Source organism: Tachysurus vachellii, chromosome 21 (genome assembly GCF_030014155.1).
Source record: "Tachysurus vachellii isolate PV-2020 chromosome 21, HZAU_Pvac_v1, whole genome shotgun sequence".
NCBI lineage: Eukaryota > Metazoa > Chordata > Actinopteri > Siluriformes > Bagridae > Tachysurus > Tachysurus vachellii.
Genome location: NC_083480.1, coordinates 17,139,852 through 17,154,941, shown reverse-complemented (window position 1 = coordinate 17,154,941; position 15,090 = coordinate 17,139,852). Strand labels below are relative to the sequence as shown.

General features: G+C 41.6%; 1 protein-coding gene across 1 annotated transcript; it reads left to right on the top strand.

The window, feature by feature from the left end:
* sdr42e2 (short chain dehydrogenase/reductase family 42E, member 2) lies at positions 1–13,397 on the top strand. The gene is made up of 11 exons (XM_060897061.1): positions 1–375; positions 2,286–2,381; positions 4,694–4,751; positions 5,765–5,883; positions 6,725–6,800; positions 7,092–7,174; positions 8,272–8,409; positions 8,781–8,846; positions 9,887–9,950; positions 10,050–10,123; positions 13,161–13,397. Exons 1-11 carry the CDS (start codon positions 1–3, stop codon positions 13,395–13,397), a joined length of 1,386 nt encoding a protein of 461 aa, XP_060753044.1.
* Positions 13,398–15,090: the final 1,693 nt, after the last annotated feature.

Genomic DNA, 15,090 nt, shown 5'->3' with positions numbered 1-15,090 from the left:
ATGAAGGAGAACGGGTCCTTGTGTCAAGTGGAGCAGCTTCCCCACGGGTGCCTGCTAGAGCCCAGCCTTAACGGGTGCCACTCCCAGAGTTATAAGCGCACCGGCCGGATGTCCGGCAATGCAGGAGTCCGAAACAGAGCCTACGGTGCCGTTAAAGCTCTGTACAGTAGTCCTGACTGCAGCCCTTCCGTCAGACTGGAGAGCACGGAGCAAATCTTGAAGAGCGGAGGAGGCGAGAAGGTGCTGGTGACTGGGGGTGCTGGCTTCTTTGGCTTCAGACTTGGCAAGGCTCTCGCCAGGGAGGGCATCAGTGTAATCCTGCTGGATCTGCACCAGCCGCGATGGGAGCTTCCTGATGGAGCAGTGTTCCTGCAGGTAAGTCTGACAAGTACTCACTTTTTTATCTTAAATTTTGGTGAAGGTTGTGTCCCAATGGTATGGAAAAATAACCAAACTTGGCCTACTGCAATCATTGGGCTTGTAGATTTTCTGGGTTTCTGAAACGCTGGAATTCATTCATTCATTCATTCATTCATTTTCTACCACTTATCCGAACTATCTCGGGTCACGGGGAGCCTGTGCCTATCTCAGGCGTCATCGGGCATCAAGGCAGGATACACCCTGGACGGAGTGCCAACCCATCGCAGGGCACACACTACGGACAATTTTCTAGAGATGCCAATCAACCTACCATGCATGTCTTTGGACCGGGGGAGGAAACCGGAGTACCCGGAGGAAACCCCCGAGGCACGGGGAGAACATTCAAACTCCACACACACAAGGTGGAGGCGGGAATCGAACGCCCAACCCTGGAGGTGTGAGGCGAACGAGCTAACCACTAAGCCACCGTGACCCCCCACTGGAATTCAGTAATGACTTAATATTTGAATAGACAAACCTGAAAACATTACTCATTTAAATACACATACTCTGACTTAGATCTTATTTGAAAGACCATGATAGAGTTTGTTTAAAGAAAATTCTTCAGAGATGAAATTTTGGAAATGTGGTGTCCCACAGGATTCAGTTTTAGGCCCACTATTTTTCTGAGGTTGATGTCCAGTGCCTTGGCCTTGCAACTAGTAAACATAATGTTGCTTTTCTTTCTGTATGCCGATGACACAAAACTAGGTAAAGTAGACAGACTTTGTCAAAGTCAAAAAGCTTAGATAAATATATTGTCTTTCTCATAAGTTCTGATCCAAACAAAAAAAAATGTGTGAGGAAGTAAGTCTGAGATCAACAAGGTTGCTGATTTCATGTTTATAATCGTCTGGGAGACAAGGGCAGAAGCAGAAATATGCTAACTGCGCATGATGATGAAAAACTAGCTCATTCATTTAGTGTGGATTTAATGATATCATCTAATCAGCAAATTAAGAACAAAGCAAGAAAAAGCCAGAGGTCACTGATCCAGTCTTATTCCAGCTACAATGGCTGCCTTACAAAAATCTCCTAAAGCTGATCTCCTGAAGCAGTATAACCCATCACTTGCTTGGCAACCCTCCTGTTAAATCTGAGAACCAGACTAGATTTGTTGTCTTATTCGTATCATTTCTGTCTTTAAATTTGACACTCAAATGTCTTTACCAAAAATGTTGGTAATAGAGGAAGAGCTGATACTTTAACACATGTGATATGATAAATACTTTTAATATGTGGCTCTGATGATCAGTGCTGATGATGTGGTATCAAGCCCTGGACTGATGAAGGGGGGATGTTAACAGTGCAGGTTAGCTGGGTGAAACAGAAGCAGCTCAGTGCCAGGTGCAGAGCAGGGCAAGACCGCAGCCTCAGGTTTCAGGACTATAGCTTAATGACCCCAGTTCTGACGCACTCAGGTGTCACAAGAAAAACAGTTAACACACACACAAAAGGCACTCGAAGCAGTTCTTATTGGAGTTGTAGTGTTCAAAATGAGCACTTTAAGAACAATACATATGACCATAATGCAGCTTTATGAAAAGCTTGATGTAGATTTAAATTGTTTAGATCACTATGAACAAGATCCCTGAGGTACGGCGGCAAGACAAGGAACCTCGAGATGCAAAATAGAGTCTGTGTGTTTTAGGTGACGAGTGTGTGATATTGGGATTATAAATCATTACAGTATACAGGTGTGGTAGATTATTGGCGAACAGTACTCAGAGATGAGCTATCTGATAATCCTAGTGAGACTAAAGCAAGCATTAGATGTTTTGGATAATACACACATAACATGCTTGAACTAACAGGTTGTGTATGTGTGTGTGTGTGTGTTTGTATGTTGTGTGTGTTGTGTGTAGGGAGACGTGCGTGATTATGACACCCTGTATAAGGTGTGTGCCGGAGTGGACTGTATATTTCACACTGCATCCTATGGCATGTCAGGACCAGAGCAGGTTTGTACTCAACGTCATATACCATAATCAAATATGTTACTACTTCCATTGTAGGTGTAGAGTTATTTAATCACACTGCAGTCCATCTGTTGTGGTGCAAAAAGTAGCCCCCCTCTCTCTTCTCCTTTGACTCAATGGAAATGGCCCACTGTAGTAGCAGCACAGACCTGATATTATTTTCAGCTCAGCATTTTTCACACCTACAAGGTGAGGCACGAATTGGGAGCATGAAATAAAGTACCCAAAAAATATGTGCACCTCAGACCATAATACCCATATATGCTCATATGTTGAACGACTCATTCCCGAATTATTCCCTGTGTTTCCTGTTATAATAATAAGCCCTACTATTATCGTCTCTTCTGTGAAGGATTTCAACTAGATGTTGGATAGTGGCTGTGTGCATTTGTGTTCATTCAGCTTCAAGAGCATCAGTGAGATCAGACTGTGATGTTGGGATGTTGAGGAGACGCCAATTTAAGTTCATCCCAATGGTGTATAGTGGGGTCAAGTCAGAGTCAGGGCTCTGTGTTCAGCCAAAGCTTCTTCCATTTATGTGTGTGGAACATGAGTACAGTTCTCAGAGAAAGTCATTACATATGTATTTTATGATAAGAATACATAAGAATCCTGTGAAACTCAGTGAAATCCTGGAGTGACTGATTATCAACCAAGTCATATTTCATTGGTTAAAAAGGCAAATCAAGCAAGTTTCCACACACCACCACACACCAAAACACACCATCTACACTTGCTGCTTAGCAAATCGTAATCCATCAGGAAAATGGCTATTTCTCGTCTCTCCCAGCTTCAACTCCCAGTTTGGCAGCTGTGTTTCCCGTTAGTCCTTCGTAACCCTTTGGCAGCTTCCTGACTCATGATCCTTTTCCTGATCTATGAGAAAGAGTTTGTTAAGTTCTTCTTTGTCATTCTTAAAGGCCATGTGGGAAATATGATATATAATATAACATATTATTAATAATATAATATATAAGTCTGAAAACATTTGGGGAACCCTGTAGATACCCTGTACCCTGTAGATACCCTGTACCCTGTAAATACCCTGTACCCCATAGACATCTTGTACCCTGTAGACACCCTGTACCCTGTAGATACCCTGCACCCTGAAGACACCCTGTATCTTGTAGATACCCTGTACCCCGTAGACATCTTGTACCCTGTAGACACCCTGTACCCTGTGGATACCCTACACCCTGTAGACACCCTGTATCTTGTAGATACCCTGTATTTTGTAGATACCCTGTACCCCATAGACATCTTGTACCCTGTAGACACCCTGTACCCTGTAGACACCCTGTACCCTGTGGATACCCTGTACCCTGTAGACACCCTGTATTTTGTAGATACCCTGTACCCCGTAGACATCTTGTACCCTGTAGACACCCTGTACCCTGTAGATACCCTGCACCCTGTAGATACCCTGTATTTTGTAGATACCCTGTACCCCGTAGACATCTTGTACCCTGTAGACACCCTGTACCCTGTAGATATTCTGTACCCTGTAGATACCCTGCACCCGTTAGATACCCTGTACCCTGTAGACACCCTGTATCTTGTAGAGACCCTGTACCCAGTAGACATGTTGTACCCCATAGACATCTTGTACCCTGTAGACACCCTGTATCCTGTAGATATTTTGTACCCTGTAGATACCCTGCACCCTGTAGATACCCTGTACCCTGTAGACACCCTGTATCTTGTATATACCCTGTACCCCATAGACATCTTGTACCCTGTAGACACCCTGTACCCTGTAGATACCCTGCACCCCATAGACATCTTGTACCCTGTAGACACCCTGTACCCTGTAGATACCCTGCACCCTGTAGACACCCTGTATCTTGTAGATACCCTGTATTTTGTAGATACCCTGTACTCCGTAGACATCTTGTACCCTGTAGACACCCTGTACCCTGTAGATATTCTGTACCCTGTAGATACCCTGCACACTTTAGATACCCTGTACCCTGTAGACACCCTGTATCTTGTAGAGACCCTGTACCCCGTAGACATCTTGTACCCTGTAGACATCTTGTACCCTGTAGATACCTTGCACTCTTTAGATACCCTGCATGCTTTAGATACCCTGCATCCTATACATACCCTGTACCCTGTAGATTCCCTGTACCCTGTAGATTCCCTGTACCCTGTAGAAAGCGGTGTGCTTTCTCCAACCTAACTACGCTGGTCTAAAATTGCTAACTGTATAGCTAGCATACAACAAAACTGCTTTTTCAATAGCACTGAGTTAATCATCCAGAAATTATTATTTACTATTTCTCATCCTTTAGCTCAGGAAAGAGCAGGTGGAGTCCGTCAACGTTGGTGGCACCAACAACGTCATCAATGGTAAGCTTGTCTTCTTTCCTTTCAGTAGCTTAGCTGCTCAGTTAGTATATATAATACATTATAATATGTTTTATATGGATTATGATAAGGTTAAGGTTAAGGTTGTGTCTTGCTCTTAAAAGAATTAATTGTTAAGTTTTTTAATGCTATTACCTAAAGCATTCGATCAGTTTTCTGTACTTTCTACTCACTAAACTTCCTCACGTCATCATATTTCTTTAGCGTTAAACACTAACTTCAGTTCAAAACAACTTTATAAATAAAATAATATACTACTAATATAATAATATAAAAATATACTCAAGTATATTTAGTGAAGCATTTTGTATCATAGCTATTCGCAATTAGCCTTCAGCTAATTTGTATGGCTAGAAATATTATTATGCTAGCTACAAATCTTAACTCTTTTCCCCAGAGATCAAAAGATGGAGTTAGCTCCTGTTTTATTGTGTTCATGTTGATCATTAAATATCTTTATCATGTCTCACTCCACAGTGGAGTTGATATGAAGCTCATATGAAAGAAGACACTCAGGACTTTAAGAATTTGTAGTGTTTCATCGGTATTTCTGTTTCTGAGGTGATATATTCACAGAAAAGTTCGTTTTTTTCCACACAAATGTTTGTATCTTCAGCGTAAATGTTGATATCAAACCGATTTCTTCTCTCTGAGATGCTCCAAGTGTTTGTTTCATCTAAAAAGCAGCTCAGATTTATCTTCAACACTAAAATTCAGTGTAAGATCATCATTAGAGGGACAAACACAGAGTAATCCTGCTGGATCCTGCAGGGAGTCCTGTCTCAGTTTAGATCAGACTCACAGACACAACGTCAGATGTTTATTTACACTGATGGAAAATAAGTCCATTAAGTCCATTAATATTAATATTAATATTAATATTAATATTAATTCCACCAGTGGACTGGAACATCAGTGTAGTAAAAATGGATCAGTAGTCAGTTGTCTTTAGCTCCTTGTGTGGTGTAATGACACAATCATTGTGTGTGTTGCAGTGTGTTGTGAGCGTGGCGTCTCCAGACTGGTGTACACCAGCACGGTGAACGTGGTGTTTGCTGGGAAACCAATCGAGGACGGGGACGAGGACTCCGTACCATGCGTGCCTCTGGATAAGGTAAGAGAGAGTGGTTTATGTGAACTGAGTGAACCTGACACCTGTCGCGTGTGAGTGTGTGTGTGTCTGCTACACAAGCTGCTCCTGTCTCATCAACCCACATGTAAATGAGTAAGTAATGAACCCCGGATCGGTCACATTAACCGCACGGCTTTACCGCATGTCATCACCGCTCATAACCGCACCGTGAGACGTATCGACTCTCACCATGTGATTTTCACCTGAATGTCAGAGGGACTTGTCACTTTAACTACAGACTAATCAAACATCAACAACATAAAAGTCACAACAAATCAGAAGCATCTGTGAGAAAGGCCATGTGATGTTGAGCTGGAGTGAGTTTATATGATGTGACTATAATCAAATATGGACAAAAATCTGCAGACACTAAATATTTTGTGCGCCTGAAAGGAAATAAAAACCTTTTAAATTTTTTATTAGAAAGAAATGAATGATTTTCAGAGTCAGGACCTCAGTGTGAGACTGAACAAAGCTTAAGAAACTTCTGTAAAACTTTGTTCCTTCTTCTTCTTCTCTTCTACCTTCTTCTAGTTCTTTTTCATCTCCTCTGCCACCTTCATCAGCTTCTCCTCCTCCATCCTATTTCTTCTTCTTAATCTCCTATTTCTCCTCATCATCCTTTTACTTAATCTTCTTCTACTTCTTCTTCGCCGTCGTCTTCTTCTTCTTCTTCTTCTTCTTCTTCTACTTCTTCTTCTTCATCTCCTCTTTCTCCTTTTCCTCCTCCTCCTCCTCCTTCTTCTTCTTCTTCTTCTTCTTCTTCTTCTTCTGATACTTTAAAGATGTATATTTTCATTTGTGTGTGTTTTGTGGTTTTCAGCACATAGACCATTACTCCAGAACCAAAGCTATGGCCGAATGCCTGGTCCTCAAAGCTAACAGAAGGCCGTTACAAGGTACAGATCCTGCTCTCTGATTCTAGCACTGAGGGAAAAAAGCTATCTTCTCTCTCTCTCTCTCTCTCTCTCTCTCTCTCTCTCTCTCTCTCTGTGTGTGTGTGTGTGTGTGTGTGTGTGTGTGCGAGTGTGTGTTATGGTAAAGTATCATGTGCAACCAAACCTAGTGGACCTGATGACATCTGTTTAAAATTAGATCTTTGTAATAAGGCCAAGAAGTCTGTCAACCTGACACTGGAGTGTCTGTAACTTTCACATACACGTTTTTGTGTGTGTGTGTGTGTGTATAAGGTGGTGGTCTGCTTCAGACGTGTGTGTTACGCCCGTCTGGTATCTATGGTCCGGAGGAGAGGAGACACCTACATCGTGTGATGGTAATATTCTCTCTCTTTGTCTCACTTTCCCATTGTTTACCCATTGTCTGTCTGTCTGTCTGTCTGTCTGTCTGTCTGTCTTAGTCTCTCTCTCTCTCTCTCTCTCTCTCTCTCTCTCTCTCTGTCTCTCTGTCTCTCGCTCGCTCTCTGTGTTGCCTTTTTTTAGTCTTCGCTCACTCTGATGTACCCAAAGCTGTACAATATTAATGGACTCAGTGAGCAGCTCCGGTTACAGTCCTGTTTCCTCACACACACACACACACACACACACACACACACACACACACACACACACACACACACACACACACATATGGCAGATACATGTACAATGTTCTACAGGGTGGTTTCATATATTTGTGTGATGTTTGTTGAAGTTTCAGTGTGTTGATGTAAAAGTCACAGAGTCACGAATCAGTCACACCTCACTAATTATTATCTGCATTTACAACAACCTACACAACGACCTACACAATAACCTACACAATAACCTACACAATAACCTACACAATAACCTACACAATAACCTACACAATGACCTACACAACAACCTACACAATAACCTACACAATAACCTACACAATGACCTACACAACAACCTACACAACGACCTACACAATAACCTACACAATAACCTACACAATGACCTACACAACAACCTACACAATAACCTACACAATAACCTACACAACAACCTACACAATAACCTACACAATAACCTACACAATAACCTACACAACAACCTACACAATGACCTGCACAATGACGTACACAAAGACCTACAGTACATGATGACCAACACAGTGACCTACACAAACCCTGTAGTATACTAGTCTCTGTGGGTTGTGTCTACCTTTCATTTCCTTATTATATTATATATCTCCCTCTCTCTCTCTCCCGCTCTCTCCCTCTCTCTCTCTCTCTCTCTCCCGCTCTCTAACTCTGTCTCTCTGTCTCACTCTCTGTCTCACTCTCTCTCTCTCTCTCTCTCTCTCTCTCTCTCTCTCTCTCTCTCTCTCTCTCTCTCTCTCTCTCTCTCTCTCTCTCTCTCTCTCTCTCTCTCTCTCTCTCTCTCTCTCTCTCTCTCTCTCCTGTAGGTGAATGTGGAGCGCAGGTTGTTCAGTTTCACGTTTGGTGATCCTAGGGCGAGGATGAACTGGGTGCATGTGGATAATCTGGTCATGGCTCATGTCCTGGCAGCTGAAGGTCTGACGTCTGCGAGAGGCTGCGTGGCAGTAAGCACAGCTCTCTCATACTCATCATCACAGCTCTCTCTCTCTCTCTATATATATATATATATATATATTCTTCTCCAAAAAGAAAACAGAATCATACCAAGATCTTTATATTTTCATTACATTTAAGCATCAGACACTAACTAGTCCTCATATACATGTACAGCATTTAAGCGCAGACTCCATTACCATAGTGTGGAGTCTGTAGGACAAATATTATTATTTATAGTTCCAATCGTTACTCCAACACTAACCACTTAGCCACCACATCCCACACTAGGCTGTCACACTCTGTTACATCACATCACGAAGCCTGCCGTAACCAGTGATGTGAGAGTCGGTGCGGTGACGGTGTCATGTCTTACTTTCAGAATGGACAGGCCTACTTCATCAACGATGGGGAGTCTGTTAACGTCTTCGACTGGATGACGCCATTGGTGAGTCACAGAGCCCTTCATGCACAGTGTTTATCCAGTATGTACTGAACGTATTTATGTATGTATAGTGTTGCGTGTTGTCATGGTAACACAATGTAGTAAGTGTAATAATCGTGTGATACACAGTGACATGTATCAGAGTTGTTACGTTAAATATCAACACTCTCGTCCAATCAAACTATGAATCCGATCACTCTTTTACTCCTGGATAGGAGAATGTTTCACACGTCTAATTTAGAATCACGGCTTATTTCCCGGGGTCATGAAACTAACTTCACATCACAGTGCTGAACGTTTGCAGCGCGAAACGATGCGCTGCTACAATGTTACGGCTCGTTGCTTAGCAACAGACACCCAATCGTAATCTAGTGAATTTACGTGGTGACGTTTTTTTCCTCACTGATGTGAAAGCGTGAGACGAGTCGTTATGTAAAGCGGGCGCACGCTGGATTTATCCAATCAGAGTTGGTGATATGTAATTATGCAAATTAGAGGAATCCGGTGTTTAGGAATGTTAAGTGTTATTAATGTTCAGTGTGAATCAAGGTGGGATGATAAAGAGACAGGGTTCAGTGTTAAAGTGTGTAACCTCAAACCACATAACCCAGGATTCTGTTTACTGTAGATGTTTATTCCTTCCAATGACTACAGTTTATCTATCTATCTATCTATCTATCTATCTATCTATCTATCTATCTATCTATCTATCTATCTATCTATCTATTTATTTATTTATTTATTTATTAACATTTATTAAGATTGTTGGAAAAGTTCAAGTTCCAGTTTTACCCTTTGTCTGTTCCAATGCACTGACACTGGAGACTCCTTCCGTATATGTTACATACGTTTTTGTGTCAACGGTTACAGACGGTTACATAGTTTTCATGAAGTGCTCACTGTTGCTATAGAAACGACACCATATCAGAAGGATCGTGTAAATATAAGCCTGTGATGTGCAGCTGTATCTCTGGGTCTCTGAGCTGCTACGTTAAACCCTGATCTGTGTTTAAGACTCAGTGTTTCTCCTCCTTCTTAAACAGTTTGAGAGACTGGGCTACACTCGTCCTCTGATCCGTCTCCCGGTTTCACTCGTCTACTCGGCAGGTAGGACGTGAACTTTAATGTGTTTCATTTTGATCATGTCATCATCATCATCGTATTTGGAGTCGATTTGACGTGACATTACGGCGTGACTCTGTGCAGCTTTCTTGATGGAGCATTTACACTTGGCCCTGAGACCTGTGATGGAGATTCCTCTGCTCCTGACCAGAAACGAGGTATAAAAAAAGAAAAAAAGGCATTAAAAAAAAAACTTTTAACATTATATATGAATATTTATGTTTCCATGGTGATTTAAATGTAAATATACAGTTTTATATAGATATTTTATATTTGGTATGTAATTGTTATCAGAGCAGCTCCTTACACCTCCTCAATTATTATTCAGTAATTACAACAAAATAATTCCCTTTCTCCTTTCTTTTTATTTCTCAGCCCTCTTTTCCTCTCCAGTCATCCTTCAGTTTTTCTCGTATGATTTTCTTAAAGTCGGTAAAACGACATCAGATGCAACAATCCTTACTAGGAGAGCTTTAAGAGTTCATTCACCAGCTGTGAGAGTCAGTCAATTAGTTAGTTAGTTAGTTATTTAGTTAGCTAGTTAGTTAGTTAGTTAGCTAGTTAACTGCTCAGGAGCGCTTGAATTGACTCTGCTGTAATTATTATTCTCTTTGTGTCCTGATGAGTTTCTTCCTTTAATACCTTTTAACAGTGATCTCACTGATCTGAGGACTGAGTGCCTTCGGCACAAACACAGTGATATACAGAATATAATAACTTGTGAAGTTGTCATATTGATCCTGAGGGAAATGTTGGTGTTTGTGTGTAAAATTCAGCAGTGCTTACGTGCATCGTATCGTTGGTAGTCGCTGAATATTCATGTTCAACTGTTCTAAACTATTCTAACTAACTATTCGAACTATTACTACTATATACTAACTATTCCATTCTATCATTTCACTGTCGTGGACACGCCCACATCTAATCACCTGTCACTCATGACACGGGGCGTCGTAGATCTCGGTGAAAACGAACGATCTCTCTGCAGTTTTTATTTTGAGTGTCAGTGTCGTTTAAACCATCAGGGAATGACGTCCAGATGCGCATCACGGTGCTCACTGACTCGGGCTCTCACTTGACTCTCAGCCTGAAACGTGAGAAGGAGGCGCTGAAGCTCGGAGCGATTCGGTCGATGGCTCGGCTGTGTGAATTAATCATGAGCTCAGGCTCCTTGGCAGCTCGTTGAGTTTCAACAGGAGTAAAAGGCGACAGACGCGTTTTAGCCCAAAGAGCAGTAATAAATAATCGAAGGAGTGTTATTTACATTTTTAACTTGAAGTCAGAAATCCTTACAGTTCGGAAAGGAAAAGTCCACTCTACAGATCAGTATTTATAATACACCTGATCTTCAGATGCAAAATATTCAAAAGGTTTTGATTAAAAGTTTCTTAAATGCTCGATTTTCACTTCATGTTATTCGACTGACATTAATGGTGCGGTTGGGATTTAGTTCTTACTTCATCTCTATCTAAAAAGAGCGATGCAGCAGCGCTTTATTTAACCTGGCTCCATCCGTCCGGACACTCGGCTCAGATCAGCCTCCAGGACGTCTTCTGCTGTGAATGTTACTTATTTCAAACCCAAAAAAAGAGAGACTAATTTGTGTAACAGTGTAATAGAAATTAATATTTGAATTTTTTTTACAAAACATTCTGACTTTCACGACTTATCGCTAATTGATGCTTTATGAGAAATGTTTGGCCAGAGATATCTGTGATCTGATGTGGGCTCTAATTTTTTTCATTTATTCCATTTTTGACGGAAAATCGATTTAACGCTCAGTAGGTTTTAGAGAAATGTATTGAGTTCAGTAGATACTCAAGGTTTGAGTATCAGCATCAGTCAGGAAGCATTTATTAGTTGTCTCGTGCATTTGGATTCTTTTTTGTCAGAAACTTTATCATTAGTTGATGAAAAATTAAAATTCTGTGCAAAATCTTTCCAGAGTAAAATACAGTGTGTGTGAGGCTTCAATGGTTTCCTTCTGTATTCAGTTTGAAACTCTGAATACAAAGTTTGAAACTTTATGAATTGGTTTAAAACATAAAATGATATGTAAATGATAAAGAAATGATTACATATGATAAGATACTGTATGTAAGAAAATAATGAAGCAATACAAGTTTTTAAAAGGGCTTGATTAAGAGCCAGTGGAATATAAAACGTCTTTCGGTCCGTGATGGATGGAGAGTTTCCTTGCAGATACCCAATACTCTGTAGTAAGAGGAAAGAGGAGCAGGGGGCGTCATCCTGTGCCAGGCCACAACACCAGCGCTTAATAGAAAAGAAATGCCAGTACGTGAAAGGAGTTCAGCAGAGCCGTTAACGAATGCGATTTGTGCAGAATTTCGATCCGGTCTTGCTCTCGGCACCCAGTGCGCCCAGGTTAAATGTAGCTCATGCCCCTGATTTTCGGAGAAGGCAGTAAGAGAGGGAATTTTTATACAGAGTCTAATCCTCCACCTTTAAACCCAAACACTTCCATTTAAACCAAGAAAAAAAAATCCGGAATAGAAAATTCAAACCAAAGAAGGAAATCATGATGAAAACATGTCCAGAGCTGAAATAAATCTCACAGGAGTCTAAAATACTGCATGTAAAAGCTTAGATGTAATTATCTCATTAATCACTGTCTTTAGTTAACAAAACAGCTTCCATGTGGATTATTCAGCAGGGTTAAGAATAGCACTTGATCCAGCACAGACTGTCTGTTTTGTTTGTGGAATTTCTTCTGAATGTTGAGTGAAGTCTTTGGTTACGTATACATACAGGATGTATAGGAACCGTGTTGTATACATACAGGACGTAAAGGAACCGTGTTGTATACATACAGGATGTATAGGAACCGTGTTGTATACAAACAGGATGTATAGGAACCGTGTTGTATACATACAGGATGTATAGGAACCGTGTTGTATACATACAGGACGTATAGTAACCGTGTTGTATACATACGGGACGTATAGGAACCGTGTTGTTACATATGACGTTTTCATACTTCAGTTCAAAGTGTTTGAGGTTTGTCCGTTTCTGAGACTTCTTGTTTATCTGATGCTGCATTGGTTTTGATTGGATTCTACAAAACATTTGTAAACTACCAGAGCTACATTTTGGCCCAATGCTCCAGTGTTAGAAATATGGATACATCGCTATAATAGCAGCTTTGCTAAGACTTTTGCCTCCTGTGTCATGCAGGTGAGAAACATCGCTGTGAGCCACACCTTCAGGATCGAGAAGGCACGTCAGGAGCTGGGCTTCTCCCCAAAGAAGTACACCCTCGGCGACTCTGTGGACCAGTACCTCCAGAGCCGACCTGTCCCATCCGCTTCCTCTGTCAAGGAGTCCTGGTCCTTCCTCTTTGTCCTGATGATGATGATGGTGCTGATGGGACTGGTGGTGCTACTGCTTTGCCCACGCTGGCGTCAGCATTAGCGTTAACACGGTAGACCCTGATTCCTCCTTGAGACCCTGCTCTCTGATCTCAGCTGCAGGGCTGCAGGGCAGCAGGAACAGCGACACTTGAAACTAGTCTGTAAATATATTAGTCACATGCTTTTGTGCTTTATTGAGTTGATTGATTTCGAGTATCATTTGTTTTAAGTGCTGTGTCTATCCAAACAGACCAATATTTCAGACTATTTGTTTCCGATAACGGCATGTCCTGACGTGTTTAATTCCTTGTTGTATATTCATACATTTTTATCCGTTTAACGTTGTGGATGTCTGTGAATCGATGCCAGCTTCAGACGTACCTTTGCTCACCAGCCTCGCTTTCTCTCTCTCATAGTTATTAAGCTAAAAAAATATTGCAGCTTATCCTGTTAATGAGAAACCGCAATGAAGCGTAAACTCCTCTGTCCTGAAGATGTCGTAAAAGTTACAGCCTCTTTACATCTGACTCTATTACTGTGTGTTACCGTGTCACTGTTACTATAGCAACGATAACATATTACAGCAGAATTTAATCATTTAATCGATCAAATTGTCTGCCTGATGGAGAAAGAGGACGATTCTCAACTAGAAACGATGATTCTTCTCCATCAAGCAATGAAGAGGTGTGTGTGTGTGTGTGTGTGTGTGTGTGTGTGTGAGATGTTGTACTTCTTAAACTATCCATTCAAACATTTTCTGACTCTACAGCATCCATCGTTTCCATGAACCTGAAGTTTCTCGTGATTAGACTGATCACATTCATGTTTAAGTTGCTCGTGTTTTTAACGCAATCTCTAATTGTTAAAATATTGATATTTAAAGTGCCCCCAGTTTCGCAGATTGCCTGATTGCTGAAGAAGACCAGAACATACAGTACAGCTGACTGACACAACATTGGTTCAATAGAAGGCGTGACAGTCTCCGGGCGGCTTCGTCCACAACAATCCCATGAGACACTGTCTGACCATGTAGATCAAGCCCTGGCAAGGTGACCACCGGGCAACGAGACTCCAATCAGGGTAGAACATCAGATGCCTCTTTTCCACCAAAAAGAACCGGGTGCTGGTTCAGAGCTAGTGCTGGTGCTGGTTCAAAGTTGGTTCCACTGGCAAACCTTCTAAGAACCGGTTTGCCTTTCCACCGGCTAGAGAGCCGTCACAGAGCCGAGTCTGACGTCACTGTATACGTGTCACGTGTCCCAGCAACGTTAGTGCAGCAGCGGCAAACACAAACACAACAATGGCGGATGTTGCTTTACTGTTAATGCTCATGGCTTTGTGAACCTACATTAACACCCAAACGCGGCGAATCCAACGTGTACGTGCAGCTCCATGTAATCTGTATAATCAGAGGTTGTTATCGAGAAAGTACATAACGTTATTTTATCATTAACACAGAAAAAGTTAGCCTTAGCATGTAGCTACTTACTATCATGTGTGCTGATAATGTATCATATCGCGGTAAAGTAAAAGTGTATTAAACATTAGTATACTTAAGGTATATTATCAAATGCGCTAACAGTAGCCCCGCCCACAGCCCCGCCCACAGCTCCTGACACAAGCGGTTCTTAAGTCTAGACCAGCAACGTTTTGGTGTTACTTAAGAACCACTTTTCCTGGTTCAAAGCCGGTGCTATGGCTGTCGATAAAGAAAGAACTGGTTCTAAATTAGGCTCCGAACCAGCACTCAAACT

What these genes read in the sequence shown, in the direction of transcription:
- sdr42e2 (XM_060897061.1), top strand. Translation starts at nt 1, where the DNA reads ATGAAGGAGAACGGGTCCTTGTGTCAAGTGGAGCAGCTTCCCCACGGG. An exon ending in TAACAGAAGGCCGTTACAAG is followed by an intron (nt 6,801 to 7,091) that starts GTACAGATCCTG and finishes TGTGTGTATAAG; the next exon opens with GTGGTGGTCTGCTTCAGACG. An exon ending in TTCACTCGTCTACTCGGCAG is followed by an intron (nt 9,951 to 10,049) that starts GTAGGACGTGAA and finishes GACTCTGTGCAG; the next exon opens with CTTTCTTGATGGAGCATTTA.